The 18,806-nt window shown below is 39.2% G+C and overlaps 1 protein-coding gene across 1 annotated transcript in view; it reads right to left on the reverse strand.

Moving 5' to 3' along the window:
* Positions 1 to 18,806, reverse strand: part of NCAPD3 (non-SMC condensin II complex subunit D3) — a 77,915-nt gene that overhangs the window by 22,037 nt on the left and 37,072 nt on the right. The window contains exons 15-23 of the mRNA XM_037731552.1: positions 17,719 to 17,792; positions 17,077 to 17,211; positions 15,742 to 15,962; positions 7,383 to 7,574; positions 6,956 to 7,053; positions 6,491 to 6,606; positions 3,109 to 3,216; positions 884 to 998; positions 696 to 803 (exon numbers count right to left, since the gene is read on the reverse strand). Coding sequence (XP_037587480.1) covers positions 696 to 803; positions 884 to 998; positions 3,109 to 3,216; positions 6,491 to 6,606; positions 6,956 to 7,053; positions 7,383 to 7,574; positions 15,742 to 15,962; positions 17,077 to 17,211; positions 17,719 to 17,792 — 1,167 coding nt within the window. The remainder of the gene's footprint in view (positions 1 to 695; positions 804 to 883; positions 999 to 3,108; positions 3,217 to 6,490; positions 6,607 to 6,955; positions 7,054 to 7,382; positions 7,575 to 15,741; positions 15,963 to 17,076; positions 17,212 to 17,718; positions 17,793 to 18,806) is intronic.

Here is an 18,806-nt window from a genome sequence, read left to right on the forward strand (position 1 = left end):
GGAAAGGCTGCTGAGTTCTGTTTGTATGTTTCTTTTGTGCCTGGGAAATGTTTTGCAATTCTTGGGTATTTGAAAAATTACTAGTATTACAAAAAAAATTAATAACTCGTATGTAGCATGAAATATACACTCACACTGAAGAAAAAAAAATCGACTTCCAGCACAGAGGTCAGTGTTTTCAAGATTAAAAATAGATATTTCATGGAGAAATATCTACCCAGTTCTGGAAAGTATTAAATAAACCACTTCCTTTTACGGTTTGAACTTCAAATTTATTTCTTCATTTCCAGAACTCAGTGCAGTGCCTGGATGAACAGACTTCATGGTGCTGCATTATGAGTATTAAAAATTACAGGAATATTAAAGTCAAGTGAAAGCATTGAAAATAATTACAGAAACAGGTATAATTGTAATAAATTAACATAATCCTACTAAAAAGCAAAGGCTTCCTCTAGACTCTCAAGAGAGTACCTGAGTCTTACCGTCTTGGGGAGTTACAGGCCCGAGGGCTGTCATGACCACATGGTTATGCAGAGCTCAGCGCTCACATCAGAGCCGCCTCTAGGAACCACACAGGCCGAGGGCAGACACAGACAGGCTTGGCAACCCCTGACACATTCATGGCTGAACTTACTTAAGACAACAGCTACACCCAGAACTTGATGCCAAGCCCCATTCTCCAACGTTTTTCTTACCTAAGGTAATAATGGCATGTGCTCTAATCACGGAGGGCATGACAGAACCTCTGACCTGGGAGGGTGGCTGAGAGGCTGGGGCATCATTGCTGCCTTGAGATGATGGTACTGCAGGGAAGGGAGAAAGGATTACTGACAGAACCTTCAAACGGCATGCATGGTGCTGGGTATGATTTCAAATGCCTTACAATGGTCAGCATCAGCAGGTGAAGCCAGGACAGACTGAATCAGAAGGAAGATGCGCTTCTCCACCCTGGCTGGACACAGCTGGGCTATATCCCCTAAGGTAAAAATGTACTTCACCTACAAAGAGAATTGGTTTTACAGTAAAAATAAGGTAAAAGAAAAGTGAGCTCTAGCTACATCGAGGACATGCCAATATTTTCTTTATCCCCCAAATTTAAAACAATTTTAATATTTTTTGTTTCATAAAAATACATGGCTATTGTAAAAACTTAGTCACTATGCAATGAAACTCATCCAAAATTAGGGCAACCGTATAATTTTATCACCTCAATCTAGACAAATCTGCAAGTAAAAGGGGGTGCTCTCAGTAATTGCGTTGTGATAACAGGTGTACACCAGGGTTATCTTGGGTAAACCGGGATACAGAATCATCTACCTATAATCCCACCACCCAGACACATCATTACTGTTTTTGTGTATAACTTCTATAGTCACATGGCTTTGTGTTTACTTTTCTTATACACTTATCAATCATAGCATTTTGAAGTCTGCAGTGACTACTTTGAATATTAGGCACTCTTTCATGCCAATATCTATGACACATATGTTTAATGACTATGTAAGTATGCCATTTTAAAACTAGGACTGTCATCATAACTTACTTCACTATCCCACTATTAATGAACACTGACAGCTGCTGTTTCGCTTTTCAAATGTTTCTCTTAGGTCTGGTGCACACCTGTGTATCCTTAATTACCGGTCTCTTTCCTCAGAAGTAAAACCCAAGGTAAAGAGTGTTTAAAGCTATTTTACATTTTGTAACCATTTTCAAGTTGCCTTCCGAATTATTTTACTATGTAGACCCTATCCAAAACCCACTGGCAACTGCCACGCTGTTTATGAATAACATTCACTTTAACAACTAAGTAGTACAGTTGTTTCTTTATTTACACCCCAAAAGGAGGGATGATACTGAATAGTAAAATGTCAAATAAAAGCTTATTCTACGGTAAGAAAGCTAATACAAAGCACATGAGTTTAAAAGAATCTTGAAATACTATATCTCTTCATCAAAGAAAAAAATTAAATTCTATTTAAAGAAGCATCAATGGAACTATGTATATATGGTACAACCTCTCCATATACATTTTGACTGAAGAGTAGATTTTGATGATACCAGTTAACAGCTGGAAAATATCTGAGGGTGTGGGTAGGGACAGGACTCACAGATCATAATAAGCATTTGTCTTAGTGTGGGCAGAAATGAGAAGAGCAAGACCCTCTAGAAACCATGGGCCAAGCCTGTGCTACACTCCCTGGCCCTCTTACCTAAAGTGTCCAGGTTCCCCTAGTGAGGCTTTTTATTACTGAGTACGTGCACAGTAGTGACTCAGGCACCGTGGTCTTTCTTTTAACAAATCTAAACTTGGTCTGTGATCACTGGGAATTAGGAGAGCTAGGCTGCAAGTAGAAACTGAACACAGAAAACATGTGCTCTCCTAATGTAAATGGCCAGTTTTGGTTAAATGATGACCTGTACTGAAGGGCATCAAAAAGCAGCTCATTATTTCCTTGGGTGGACGAGTCAGATGTTGGAACCAGAATTACTGCCATACATTTTGTCCCTACTCCGCCACTGAAATCAGCTAACTGTCCTGTCCTCGCTTAAAGGAATTTCTTGTGTTGTTTACAGTTTCTAAAGCAGGGGTGCCATGGAAAACAATCCTGGGGCTCCAAGGTCATCTGTGTTTTGAATTTCAAATATCTCATTTTATTGCCGTCATTACTTTGCAATACTCAGCACTACTCCCCAGTTCTATTGTCTGATGTTCAAATAGCCCAGAAGACATGTTAAATTTTTACAAGAGCAAACACACTAACCAAGAGTATACTCACATTATTATTTCTTACCTTATTATTTCTAAGCTTGACTATATCAACCTTACAACACATATTGTGTTTTCCCTACTGGTATCAGGCTTCTCATAAGATTTAACTGAATGAAGTGTATACCACTGAGTACCCCTCAACCCCCGATAACAAGCATGTAAGAAAAAAATTAATAGGTTATCAATTTAAAAGTATCTTCTAAAAAGAGAGAATAAGCTCTAGGCTAAGACAGCACTTTTTAAAATAGCATTTAAAGTGCACATTACAAAGTCATCTTTAATAAAACCTCACTGATAAAATGGAAGAGGAAAGAAGGTTAGGAAAAGCAGTTGCTTACCAACAGGTCTTCGTCAATATTCCCTGTTCCATCCTCCTTCAGAACGATGTTGGAGAGGCGGTGCTCACAGGTGGAGAGTACTTCCCCACACACCTGCTTCAGCAATTCCTATGGCAAGTCAAATTTATCTTTGAAGGGCCCCGCACATCTCCCAGACTGCCCATGAAACGACATATTCTCAGAAGGAACTCTCTGATCTTCAAATGGATAGGCCGTAGGGGTACTTTCTCTCTTTCCTCTTTCCCAGTTTGTCCAAAACCACAATGACATGCATTGAGCAATCTAGCCATGAGTACTGGCTAAGTGAAGTTTATAAAGAATGGTGTATATATCATCTTTCTTTCTACATTTGCCCTATAAGAGCAAAAGGCCAAATATTTACAAAGACCTCGTGCAGTAATTTATCAGAGATCTGTAACAGTAGTGCTCCTCCAAAAATAGAGAAATAAGCTGTAGTTTTGCCAGTATATGCAGGTGATGAATTAACTACATGTGATAAACATGTTTTTAAAGACATAAAAAGAGTTGCTATTCTTCTGAAATTTATTTGTTAAGGACAAGGTTTCTGTGTCTCTTACTGATGACAGTAACTTCAAGGGGTCACCTCTAGTGCATATCGGACTGTTCCTCTACGCCAAAGGAACGAGAGAGCTCCCAGTCATGTTCTAGAATGCTAGGACCTCATTTTCTGTAGGAAGCCACTCCAGAATAATTAGGTTGAGCTAAGTGCTTCCACCCATTGCATCCATGTTGCCTGATGCTGACTTTTATTTTAGGAATCATTACGTTATGTTGAAATCATCTGCTGATGTACATACACCTCCCCTTCTCCTCTGCAGTGCCTTAGGAAGGGACCTGTATTAACCATCATCCAGTGCCTAGCAGTACCACAGCCTGGCAAGTCATCACTATGAGCAATGTTTTTAGTCTGACTTGCCCTAATGTGTCTTGAAACTATTGCCTTTATTACTTTTAAAAGAATTATTGCACTTAAATTTTTGGTAGATTGCACAACCTGGACCACAACATTGGCCCAAAGAGTTTCTGCAATCCTTATGCTTGATCTCGACGAGGACAGAACCTGGGTAGTATGACTAGTAAGTTTCAATATCACAGAATCTGGGAAAGCCGGCAAGGCCACCCAATCCTGGCATTCTCTCCACACGGCATCGTGTTCCAAGTTCTTGTGCAGCTTCTCCTGAACACCTCCAATAACAAGGGACATGCTCTGGGACAAGCCCCTCCACTTTAGGCAGACCTCAGTAAGTTTTTTCTTCAGTTTGCCAAAACTTATAATTTCCATTCATTGGTCCAGATGGGTTGTCTGGGGATACCAAATGAATCCAATTCTTTTATTTGAAAAGTCCTTCATAAATCTGAATTAAGCTAGGCAACCTACACTCCCCAACGCTTCCCTTCTCCATGCTAAAGACTCCAGGCCCTTCTGCAGTTCCTTATATAACTTGCTTTGTGATGCCCTTATTTAACTGCTCTCCTCTAGTTACATTCAATTTCATCAACATTTCTTTGTAAATTTGTCACTGATAGTGAATTATAGAATGTGTCAACTTGGATTTAGCCAGGACGAAGAACAAGACCACTGCTCCTCTTATCCTAGACACTATTTTTACTAATACAGTCCAAGATCTCATCAATTTTTTAATGACAGCCACAAAACAGATAACAAAAATGCCCAAAGACCACAGATTAAAACAGTGGTGGTTTTTGCTAATGTAGTAGTAAGCCTCACCCGTTTCCAGCTCTCAGTGTCTAACGTGAAGATAGCTCCTTGCCTTCCTCACAGGCTCTCATGACAATGCAACCACCGTCCTAATGGCCCTGGCCAGCAGCAAGTGGCGGATGACTTCCTAGGCCCTGACTGCACACTGTACACATGATTCTTTTTCCACCCAGTGCTGGTGAAAAGAAAATTAGGAAAACGTCAGAGGCCTTAGTTCTAGTCCCAGCTCTGCCAATACTAAGTTGTGTACCATTGAGCCTGGCAGGCTTGCAGTTTCAAAGTCTGTTATGGAAATTCCTCCCTGATCACTCTTTCCTTAGTCTTACCAAGCCTGTAATCCCAGCACGTTGGGAGGCTGAACTGGGCAGATCACTTGAGATCAGGAGTTTGAGACCAGTCTGGCCAACATGGTGAAAACCTGTCTCTACTAAATATACAAAAATTAGCTGGGCGTGATGGCATGTGCCTATAATCCCAGCTACTCAGGAGGCTGAGGCACAAGAATTGCTCGAAACTGGGAGGCAGAGGTTACAGTGAACTGAGATTGCCCCACTGTACTCCAGCCTGGGCAACAGAGCAAGACTCCATCTCAAAAATAAAAATAAAAGTTTTTAATATAATTTCATGGGTCTTGAGATAAAGGGTTAGAAAAATCACGTAATGCAAGTATCCCTTTCACCAATAAAAGGGCTTAAAGACAGATAACCAGAAAAACACCAGACACCATTTCATAAGAAATAGGTCAACAGTCTTAAGTCTCAAGCAAAAAAGTTACAATCGTTGTTTTAATTCATCTGTTAGAAGTAGAAAATGTAACATATTAAGGAGGGACCTTCTCTAATGAACTTGGTCAAGAAAAGGAGGCATAGGAACGTAGTTGGGGAGATCAGCTGAAACCATCTTTTTTTTTTTAATTTTGAAAAACTTAAATATATTCCAGCAATTATTTAATTTTTAGTTTCTACAGTCATTAATAACCCCAGCTCTAACTTTTTTCATTATGATGAGTAGTAACAGTGTATCTCATGACAAAAACAGAATAAATACATGGTAATAAAATGATTTCTTAAGATACTGATAGGCACACCTTTTAAGGAGTCAAAGTAATTCTCTGCCTCATATATCACTGATTTGGATTTCTGCTTCTGCATATATAAAAACATTAGCTGTGGGCTGTAGGCAACTTTGGGGACATGATACCAAGAGATAGTTGAGTAGTGTAACAGGACAGGCATGTCCAAGATTATGACTTATCAAAAGGTCAGAAAAATTGTCTGGAGGGAACTTCCTGCTTAAGTGGAAAATTGACTATAAATGTTCTTGGAATGACCACGGAAGTAGATAACCCTGCAGAATTCTCACCAGGAAATGAAAGACAATCAACAGGCCTGCCTTCACGAAAGACACTTGTACCTGCAATCAAGGTGGTGACCATCTAAGGGAGCCATGTCTCCAGCAGCCAAATCTTGGGGAATGTCAACTGCTAGTTATGTAAACCTTGCCTTGTTGCGGCAATAGCTGCTGGGACATCCTTACCGGTCCTCTTATTTATAGCAAACACTCCTCAAACTTCAAAACACATCCAGTAACATGCCTAAGCACAAATAAGTCAGAAACAGATCAGGGAAAGTCTGGCCGTACCTGCTCCTCTGCTGGTGTCTCTGCAGATGCGCTACAAAGCCTCTGCAAAGCGTCCACAGCCGCACTGATCACCTCTAGAGGCCACTGAAATGCATTCAGCTTACACCTGACAGCATCTATGAAGGAAGTCAAAACCCCTGAAGTTCAACTGCTTAAAATATAAATATATATATATGTGTGTGTGTATATATAAATATATAAATGTATATTTATATGTATATATATTTATATATACATATGTATATATATATTTATATATACACGTGTATATATATACACATATATAAAAATATATTTTTATATATGTACATATGTATTTATATGTGTGTATAATACATAATATGTGTATATATATATAATGCGTGTGTATACACACATATATATAACACACACATATATATGTAGATATGTATCTGAAATGAACAGCAATGCATTTTCAAGAAAGCTTCTCCAGCAGACACTCACCAGTCACTTTGTCCCGGATGCTCTTAGGAAGATGCTTTGCAATATGCCCAATCACACAAAGAATATGTCCTAAGGTGTTTGAATTGGGATTCTGCTGACTAGACAAAGGGCAGGAGAAATACCAAGGGAAAAGCAAGTTAGACACTGCTGCCAACGAAGGCCTTTCTTCTGGATTATTAACACTGGAGGAAGTAGGGTAGGTAGCATGGCTTAGGAGTCAAGCTATGGGAACAACAAGGCACTTAATGTGCCTGGACGAAGGAGAAATGGGCTAAACGTGATTCAGTTTTCATGCTTGTTTTTACACCACGTTTTAAAAAGAAGGTCTCTGTATATGAATAGCTGTGAAAAAGCCCAATTCCTTAAGCCATGGGCTTTGTCTCTAAAGCTCTTGTGTCCATCAGTGGTTACATTAGAAGATACAAACCTCCTGATTTTCTCCCAGGACTGTATTATTCTGCTGTAGTCCAGGCTGGGTGAGGAGCCAGCAACCTTGGAGAGCAGCATCCAGGCAGGTGCTGAATGTTCCATGCCAGTGTGAGATATTATATTGTTTGTAAAAGTGGGTGAGAACTTTCCTCTCTTGGACCAGATATGAAAGGCCTTATTTAAGTATCGGCTGGAAAGAAAAGATAGAAAAGCAGAATTGCAACTGTAAATATACAAAACTATTCAATCAGTGCCTCACTGAAAACGTATCAACTTCTGCGGCTCCAGGACTCCTGTGGCGCATGAAACTTTCACACAGACGTTCCTAATTAGTGGCATGTCTGATACCAAACTAGATACCGTTTAAATTTTTATTATTCTGTAATCAGTTATATTCATTTTTCCCCTCATAAAATATTCTTCAACCAAAGAATAAAATTTCACAATTCATTTGAGACTCTTCTTATCCTCCTCCCCTCCAAAGTGTCTACGCAACTGCATGGGGTCAGTTACAGACACATCCAGAGTTTACACAGTTATAGTGACAAAATTAGGAACACTGTCCTTTTGTGTCAATGGAAGGATTGTAAATGACAACCTCACAAATATGGTGATATTAAATAAGCTGAAATATGCAACAAGTTAATACCACTCAGAAATGGATATTGCAAAACTTTTCAAAATAAAAAACAATGCTTCTGATGTACTAAAGTGTTTGTGTTATATCAGTGTTGCTTTATTTTTTTTAGTTTTTGAGTCAGGGTCTCACTCTGTCACCCAGGCTGGATTGTAGTGGTATAGTCACAGCTCTCTGTAGCCTCCACCTGCTGGGTTCAATCAAGCCTCCTCTCTCAGCTTCCAGAGTAGCTGAGACTACAGACATGCTCACCACACCTGGCTGATTTTTCTTTTCTTTTCTTTTTTCGTAGAGACAGGGTCTCACTATGTTGCCTAGGCTGGTCTTGAACTCTTGGACTCAAGCAATCCTCCTGCCTTGGCCTTCCAAAGTAGTACAATTATAGGCAAGAGTCACCATGCCCGGCCATCACTGTTGTTTTAAAAGCATCTCTTATTTTCCCTCTTCCCATGGCACTGAATGACTCATGAGATGATGCCATATTATATATTTAAATGAAGAGAAAAATGCACTTCTTCCCCTGATTAATTTTTCTTAGACCTCTGGGAAAACACATACGCATACATACACACACCCAAACATCAAGACTTCCTCATTCGATTTTTTTTTTTTTTTTTTTAAAATGAAATCTTAATCTGTTACCAGGCTGCAGTGCAGTGGTGCAATCTCAGCTCACTGAAACCTCTGTCTCCCAGGTTCAAGCAATTCCCCTGCGTTAGCCTCCCAAGTACCTGGGACTACAGGTGCACGCCACCATGCCCAGATAAATTTTTGTATTTTTAGTAGAGACAGGGTTTCACCATTGCCAGGTTGGTCTCTATCTCCTGACCTCGTGATCTACCCTCCTCAGCCTCCCAAAGTGCTAAAATTACAAGCATGAGCCACCACGGCCGGCCTCAATTTTTTTTCAAACGGAAATTCTCAAAGCATACAGAACAAGGCAACTATAAATAAACAAACACATCTATATACCATAATAAGCATATGCATATAAATGAAGTTTTGTTAATATATCAGCTATTGATTAAAAATCCATCCACAGATGTCCAGTCTTACTGTCGTTAGCTTACAACATGACTTATGTCTGATTTATGTCCCAATACCACAAGATATAAGCAATGAACAAATATTTTTAAATTCATTTAAAAATAATTATATGAAGTATTAAGTGATGTTTATTATATGTAGTCAACAGAATGGGGAAAAATTCTCTGAACTTACAATATACTAACCTCTATCTTAGTATCAAATCCAAGGGCCATCTTCAGGCCCATCTCCATGGCCTCCATCAGGGGTTACTGACTACTTTTATCCTGAGACTCTGGTCCACCAGTTGGGTCTCTTTTAACTAATTCCTGTCTTCCAATAACTAATTGCTGATTTGAAAAGCTCTATTCTCAGCCCTCTTATCTCCAACCTAACTCTGGGTGACCTCATGCATTACCAAGAGCTCCCAACTGAGATGTGATAAAGCATTCCAAGTCAAAGCTGGGCTTCCATCTCCAGCACTCCCTGTCACCAACCCACCTGACATGTGTTCTCCACATCTTAAGAAGGTGGCATGGCAGTCAACAGGCCAAGGAGAGAGGCCTCAGGAGAAATCAACTCTCCTGGCACCTTGATCTCAAATTTCTACCCTCCGCAACTGTGAGAAAATAAATTTCTGTTGTTTAAGCCACCTAGTCTGTGGTATTTTGTTATGGTGGCCCTAGCAAATTAATAGGAGCTCTATCAATTAAAACTTTAGACTAAAAAAATACCTATATAGAACCATGCCCTTTAAAAAAATACTAATCCATTCTGAACAATCTGTTTTTGAATGTATACTGAACAAGATGTTTGTATTTCTACCAACCATTTCATCATTATTTGTACCTTTTTCTTATCATATCTCGGCAGAAGTTTAGCTTTTCCATTAGGCTTCTGAAGACTTGGTTTTTCTTTCTCAGTTTTTAAATTTCTAGTCTTAATTTTAGCATCTCTTTTCCTCAAGTTTCTTCAATGACTTTTTCTAACTTCTTAAACTGATCCTTTAGGTTAGCTGTTTTCAGTCCTTTTCGTTTTCTAACACGCATTTCCTTCTAAGTACTCCATTAAATGCACTCTACAAGTTTTGGCATGTATTCAACTCCAAAATCTTCCAATTCACTAGTCTTTTTTTTTTTTTTTTTGAGACGGAGTTTCGCTCTTGTTGCCCAGGCTGGAGTGCAATGGCGCGATCTCGGCTCACCGCAACCTCCGCCTCCTGGGTTCAGGCAATTCTCCTGCCTCAGCCTCCTGAGTAGCTGGGATTACAGGCACGCGCCACCATGCCCAGCTAATTTTTGTATTTTTAGTAGAGACGGGGTTTCACCATGTTGACCAGGATGGTCTTGATCTCTTGACCTCGTGATCCACCCGCCTCGGCCTCCCAAAGTGCTGGGATTACAGGCTTGAGCCACCGCGCCCGGCCCCCCAATTCACTAGTCTTTGACCTTGCAGTTATTTAGAAGTATCTTTTTTTAACTCTTCAGATGCTGTTTTTGAGGTTTTCCTCTACTAGATATCATATAATGCTCAGAGAACATTATCCTATTAATACAGACTTGCTGGTATTTGACTGGCGCTATGAAGTAGTACATAATCAATTTTTATAAATGGTTCACTTACGCTTAGAAATGTGTGCTTCTGATGGGCATGGGGTTTTATATATATCATTTGGGGACTTATACCTCTTCCTGGTATAATTCCTTTATCCTTATAAGTAACTTTCTTTACAACTGATGACACTTTCCTTTAAATTCTATTTCCCTCTAAATTAATACAGCCTTCTTTCTGCATTGCTTTCCTAGTAATCTTTTTCTTACTTTCAGTATTTCTGATCATTTTATTTTAGATGTGGCTCTTATAAACAACATGCAGTTGGATTTTGATTTTTATATCCAAAGGTTTTGTCCGTTAACTGTTAAATGTAAGTCACTGACATTTATTGAGATTACTCATCTGTTTGGATTAATTTGCCTCTTTATGATTTTGATTTACTATGCTTTTTATTTCCTTCCCATTTTTTAAGCTCACTTCTGTTCTGTCTTTTCTCGCACTGAGCTTTCTTCAGTGTTACTTCTGCTCTACTGGCTCTGAAGTTACATACCACTATCCCTGGCTGCCTGCAACTGACTCGAGTCTAATGCCAATCAGCATCTCTAGTCTCCTCCTATCCAATGCCAGAAATGCAAGTAAACGCACCCTCTAGCTCATCCTACATACTTTTTATATTTCAGCTCCACCTTGCTTTCCGTCATCCAGATTGTCATTGTTGTGACTGATTTTTAATGGCTATGTTTAATTTAGATTTATCTATGTGTTTACCAATTTCTTAGCAACCTTTCCTTTTTATATTCCATTCTTCCCTTCTGAATTCAGTTTCCAACCTTCTGAAGTATTTCCTTTAATTTTTTGAGATGAGGTCTTGCTCTGTCACCCAGGCTGGAGTACAGAGGTGTGATCACGGCTCACTGTAGCCTCCACCTTCTGGGGTCAAGCGATCCTCCTTGAAAAATACCACAACTGGCTTTTTTTTCTTTTTTTTGTAGAGACAAGGTCTCACCACATTGCCAGGAATGATCTCAAACTCCTGGCCTTAAGCAGCCTGTCAGAGTGCTGGTATTAGAGCCTTGGCCTGTGGTACATCCTTCACAGACGGCCCTTTAGCGGAGAGGTAGTGGCAATAAAAACCCTCAGTTTTCTTAGTCTCAATATGGCTTTATTTTACCCTATCTGTTGAATAATCTGGTTGGGTCTAAGATTCTAACTTGATTGGGAATTACGTAAACAAGTTTTGTTTGAAATGTTTTTGACACATTTGTTGACTACTCGTTTCGCTTGAAATCCTCACTCCCTGTTTCCATTTGAATCATTTTCTCATAGTTGTTTCTCTACCTCTTTATACGTTTTAAGTCTTGTTGACATGGCTATCTTCCTCTGCTAAAGCCTTCAATGCACACTTGCATTTTTTCTTATTCATTTTATAATCTCCTTAAGCAGTTTCATAACAACCTGACTCCAGGTGTCAAAGTGAGCCCATGTTTCTTTGTTTTAGTGTCTCCTTAAAGCCCTGTGAAATAAACAAATACCAAAAATAAGACAAAATTTTAAGCAACACTAGAAAATAAGAAGAGTTTCCATGAAATCAACCAGAAGTCAGCAGTCATTTCAGAAAATGTACAAGACATGAGTTCTGGGCCACTTGTCTTCAAGTGGCCAATTTGGGCAGACACAATGATAAACAGAGATTGAGATATATTCATGGGGCAAAAAGGAGAAACAGTGACGCTCAGGGCCTGCTGGAAGAGCATGCCTGGTAAATACCCCACAGTGGCCTTGGGGGTTATGCTCTAAGGGCATGAGTATCTACACAATCATTGTTGCCCTTGTCCATATTTTCCCTGTCCTCGGCTGGATTACAGTGATCTGATGTAGAACTGCCCTTAACCTAACTACCTGCCAGATACAGATATAAACACTCTCTAGTAGACATTACCCAGAACGTGAAACCATCTCCCCAATTTTTGGCATGCAATGGCATATGAAGAGACAAGACAACATTATAATAATAAAGAGAAATAAAATAAATAAAGAGAAAGTGACTCACTGGTCCTGAGGACTTACCAGATATACAGACATGAAACTACGCTTAATAGGTTCAAGAAAACAAACGACAAAAAAAAATAATAATTTCAGCAAAGGTCTAGAAACTAATGAAGAAAATAAAAAGTTTAGAAATGAAAAATACAACAATAATAACTCAATGAATGGATTCCACAGTGGGTTACATACAAATAACAAAGGCCAAGCATAAATAAGGTAACACTGAAGAACTGCACAGGGGCAAGAGGAGAGGAACATGAGACTTGCTTCCCAACACAATTAATCAGGGTGTTACTGACACAGGGAGAGCACATATGCTAGTGGAGTAAAAGACCAGACAATTCTGAAACAGAATCACAAACTCCTGATTTTTCCTAAAGATGGTACTGCAAAGCAGTGAATAAAGCATATCTTTTCAATTAATATTTCTACATTAACTGGATATCTATTTAGAAAAACATCAAACTTGATCCTTCCCTAATAGGGTACACAAAAATCAATGGTGGATAAGTGGAAGATCTAACAGTGAAAAGAAAAACACCACGCAAGTTTCTAGATTACATAGGAGCATGCCTATACAACCCTGTGGTAGGAAAAGATTTCTTTTTCTTTTTTTTTTGGCTAAACATCCTATAATGCACAGGAAAAGATTTCTTAAAAGATACATTAATCATTAAGAAAACCACGGTCAAAGTGAATTTACCAAAAGACAACATTATCATTAGGAGAGTAAAAAGGCAAACCAGGGTAAGAAGTAGCATTGGCAGTCCGCAGAGCAATGGCCTGCACACATGATATGGAACCAACACTTGCAGATCAACAAGACAGTGACAACCCTAATAAATTCAGGACAAGGGATCCAAACAGGTAATTTACAATGTGAGTATTCAAATGCTAATCTACGTATTAAAAAGCCTCAGTCTCATTAGTCAACGTGGTACTGCAAATTAAAGTCACAATGAAATAGCACTATTGATTCACCAAAACAGTTAGAAAGAAAAAGTAATATAAAATTCTAGCTAAGATACGGAACAACTGGAACTCTCATATAATGCTGTTGTAAATGTAAACTGCTACAACTGCAGTGGAAAACCATCTAGCAATACCTAAAGGTGAATTAAAACATTTGTGCGTGCACATGTGAGCCAAAAGAGATGTATAGATATATTCATTGCAGCGTTAGACATAATAGTCAAAAATTGGATACAACTCATTATCTATCATTGGTAGAATCAATAAATAGTGGTTTAGTAATAAATACATATCTATGTTTGTGTGTGTACAGCAATGAAAATCAATGAGCTACAGCTACCCACACGGTAACACGATGGATCATAATTACACTGAATGAAAGGAGCCATACACACAAGAGCATATATACCAAATAATTTATTTATAAAAAATTCAAGAAAAGAGGGCATGGTTGTGCTTCTTGGGCCTGGCAGTGCTCTAATTCTTGACCTGCATGGTAGTTACACAGGTATACTTTCTTTGTGATACCTAATGACCTTATGGTCTGCGTACTTTTCTAGACATGCTATACTTCAATACAAGTTTTTATAAAAGGAAAGTAAATTTTAACACCTCCCACCAGCTTCTCAGGAGCTGTGGAAGGCCTCTCCTGCTTTTTTGCAAAGAATGACTACTACCGTTCATCACATTACCATGTATTAATATATTGAGGGTGTATAAGGAGGTATCTCTAAGAAAAGTGAAAAAGCAGTGGACTCTATTATTGGCTAAATCTCTCCCTTCTAGAAATCTCAGCAAAGCATAGAGTGGGGACAGGTTGGGTATCATTTATCTGAAATGCCTAGACCAGAGGTGTTTTGGATTTTGGAATATTTGCATATATTTATTGAGGTATCATGTGGATGGGACCAAAGTCTCATGTATACCTTAGATGCACAGCCTGAAGGTAATTTTATTTTTCGCTTGAGGAGGCTGAACAGACTGTATATTGTAAACTGAATTTTTTTTTTTTTTGATACAGATTCTAACTCTGTTGCCAGGCTAGAGTGTAGTGGTGCGATCTTGGCTCACTGTAACCACCGCCTCCTGAGTTCAAGCGATTCTCCTGCCTCCGCCTCCCGAGTAGCTAAGACTACAGGCAAGCACCCCCACATCCATATAATTTTTGTATTTTTAGTAGAGACAGAGTTTCACCATGTTGGCCAGGATGTCTTGACTTCCTGACCTCGTGATCCGCCCCACCTCGGCCTCCCAAAGTGCTGGGATTACAGGCGTGAGCCACCGTACCTGGCCTTTGAGCCTGCATTTTGACTGCAACCCATCTCGTGACGTCAGGTGTGAGATTTTCCACTTGTGGCATCATGCTGACATTTAAAAAGTTTCAGATTCCAGAGTATGTTTGGATTTTGGATTACAGATGCTCAACCTACACTGAGAAAACCTTTATCGAAGGAATACATTTTTCAGGCATAAAGTTGTACTACCAAAAGAGGCATGAGAGATCCTGGAGTACAACAGCCATTGTACAAATCCTGCTCTTACCAGTCAGAAAGCTAAATAAGGCTCACAACGAGGAAGTGATTTTTGCCAAGGCCATAGAATGGTATTTTTTGATACCTTTCTTTCTATTGCAGGATGATTCCTCCATCACAGGTCCTAACTCCTAAATACAATATTCACTGCACAGTGTATGTTCAATAAATGTTTATCAAAGGGGAAAAAGCCTGTAGTGTTAGTAGTCAACTAATCCAATACAGTGTTAGAAATAGTTTAACTTGCCAGAGCTACGAAGTCATCCTTCATGATAAGCAGTACTGGGGAAAAGTAATATTAATATGTATTTCCATCAGTGCTGTCTATTACATATTAAGATACCAATCTGAAACTGGAAAGCAGTCAGACAGAAGCAAAGGTAGTGACCAGAAAGGTGTCACAAACATACAGTCGATGCAAATATCTAAGAGATTTCAAGTAAGCCAAGGAAAAAGAAACCAATATTGCATCTTTACATATACTAAATAATCCAGAGACCTGATTTTTCAAGGACCAGTAGGAGAAATTTATTAATACAAAATCTCATAGCCTTAGTCTATAGGGAACACAGGTCATGCAGTTAACCTACCTCAGTTCCTGGCTTTCTGTGGTGAGGAGGGTAAGAAGTGCCCAGACGAGCACCTGGCTGTCGTCCCCATTGTGAAACTGACGGTGATGCTGGATGTTCTGCAGCAGCAGCTGGTCCAGGCACTCCAGGGCCTTCTCTTGCACAGTGCTCTCGCAGTCCATCACCACCGGCACCACCCCCTGCAGCCAGGCTTTCTGGATCTGCACACATCTAGGATGAGCCTTAGGAGTAAAAGATTATGACATGAGAAGGTCTAAAAACAAGTCAGAAAAGTTATGATCAACATTTTGAGATGTTAAAAATAATCACACGCTCAACTGCAAAGAGACCACAGAGTCAAAAAGAAAAAAAAAATCAACATTCAAAAAAATATCCAAAAGCAAAGCCAGCTTAATGTAAATCAGAGCAAACCAAAATTTTAAACTCATACATTCAAGTCACTATTTGACTGGTGGCAGTAAATCAGTACTTTTTGGGTCATTAAAAATCAAGATCTAATAATAAATATTTATCCCAAAGAGCAATTAGAACAGATGCTGACAGAACGTCAAAATATGCATTGCTTAATGCCTTCTATCATGAAATAAAGAAACAAGCTTTTAAAATTCTTCAACTAAAATGCTAACGAGTTGACAGAAGTAAATGATATATAGCACCTGTGAATCTGCTCTTTTGGCAGGCAATATGATCTATCTATGGCCTAATTGACTGAATTTAATCTAGGTCTCTAGCTTAACCAAATAAATTTTAAATTTTATTTTTCTGTGTGAGATTTAAAGTGAAGAAAAGGGCCGGGCGTGATGGCTCATGCCCGTAATCCCAACTCTTTGAGAGGTGGACAGATCACCTGAGATCAGGAGTTCAAGACCAGCCTGGTAAATATAATGAAACCCCGTCTCTACTAAAAATACGAAAATTAGCAAGGCATGGCAGTGCACGCCTATAATCTCAGCTACTCGGGAGGCTGAGGCATGAGAGTTGCTTGATCCTGAGAGGTGGAAGTTGCAGTGAGCCGAGACTGTGCCACTGCACTCCAGCCTGAGCAACAGAAAAGACTCTGTCTCAAAAATAAAATAAAATAAAATAATAAAAAATAAAGTGAAGAAAGGGCTAACAATTGGCATTCTCTAGCATTCACTCCTAATTAAATTTAATAGGAAGCACAGTCTATCATACATAATTGAGAGATACCTCCTCCCTTATGCTGTAGAGTTCTACGGTGGACTTGGCAGAGTTTTAAAGGTCAACTTAACATTTAGCAGCAGGTAATTATTGCGTGGAATTACTTTTAATGTAAAATACCATGCATTACATCTAGAATGACCTGCCTCTCACCATAAGGAGTTCCGTAAGAGACTGGAGGGCCTGCTTCCGGACAGACACTGCAGGGTCCCGACACCGGTCCGACAGAATCGATAGGTCTTCCTTCATGCCTGAGACATCACAGTGTTTCAAAATACTCACTAACACCTAGAAAGCATATATGCAACACAAAGTGATGACTGCATAGCATCAATGCAGAAACAGAAACTGTTAACAAAGGAACATTTCCTTTAAGTTTGTGGTTCTTAACATTTTGGGGTTATGGATTCGACCTTCCTCCTCATAACATCCCATTTTTCAGAATGCAATTTGCTAAGGCCTCTCTCAGAGAAAAACAAATTTGATATAAACAAATATTTACAAACAATTTTATGAACCTATTAAAATCCACCTATGGTCCCTAGGTTAAGAATCCCTATTTCAAACAAAATAAAGTATATAAATTTGTGGTTCTTAAAAAATCAGAAACCCTGTAGGAAAGCTTAAAAATAATTTTCCAATTCATCTGTGATTCACATATAACAGGATCAAGGTCAACTAACCGTTCAGTGAAAAGAAATTAAGTAATGAATATGGCCTAGGAGTTTAAAAAATATTCGTTTGCATTTCCAAGTTTTTAGTGCTTAAAAAGAAATGTGCAGAGAAAACTCGCACCTGCACCGCAGACTTCCTAACGTTGGTCTTCTCATCCCTGATTCTCCTTCTCAGCATTGCCATAACACATCTTTCTGTAGAGGGAATACCAAAGAGTCATTACAGCCGGAGAAGGGTCCCACAGCAGCTAACAGTTCACCAAACAATACCGAAAAAATACACTCATCTTAAAGACTCACTCATTAGCTTGTTTCAAATCCTAATAAATCAGAGTGTGGAAAAAGAAGAAAACGTGAATAATTAGGTATTCACTATAACACATATGAACTTTGGAATATTAGAAATCTGGTGTTATGAGAAAACATGGACACAGGGAGGGGAATATCACACACTGGGGTCTGTTGTGGGGTGAGGGGCTAGGGGAGGGATAGTGGGGGCTGGGGAGAAAAAAAAAACTTGAATTTTTACCTGCAATAACAGAAAGTCAATAAATGATATATGAAAAAAAATCTGGTTTTAAGTCTTGGCCCCTACCTCTAAAATTCTGAATGAATTATTTATCTCTTATATTTTGTTCAGCTACAAACAAGAGTATCTAACCCATAGGATTATTTTAAAGATCTGATGAGATAATATATAACAGCAGGTTTAAAACTTTCTACTTGAAGACATTTCTTTTTAAGAGATGGGGTCTCATTCTGCCACCCAGGGTGGTGTGCAGTGCACAATCATAGCTCACTGCAATCTCAAACTCCTGGGCTCTTTCCTCAGCCTCTGAAGTGGCTAGGACTACAGGCATGAGCCACCATGTCAGACTAATGTTTTATTTTTATTTTTTTGCAGAGATAGAATCTTGCTATGTTGCTCTGGCTGGTCTCAAACTCTTAGCCCTCAAGTGATCCTCTCACTTCAGCCTGCCAAAGCACTGAAATTATAGGAGTGAGCATGACGCCCAGCCTTGAAGCTTCTTTCTATTCTTAAAAATTACTGAGTACTGGGGGGGATCCAAGATGGCTGTTTAGGAACAGCTCAGGATTGCAGCTCGCAGTGAAAGCGCAGAGGGTGAGTGGACGCCGCGTTTTTATTGCCCACAGACTAGGAAATTCCCGGGTGGAGGAGCTCCACGGTCGCCAGCGCGGCTGTTTCGG

Source organism: Cebus imitator, unplaced genomic scaffold (genome assembly GCF_001604975.1).
Source record: "Cebus imitator isolate Cc_AM_T3 unplaced genomic scaffold, Cebus_imitator-1.0 Scaffold405, whole genome shotgun sequence".
In the NCBI taxonomy this organism is placed as follows: domain Eukaryota; kingdom Metazoa; phylum Chordata; class Mammalia; order Primates; family Cebidae; genus Cebus; species Cebus imitator.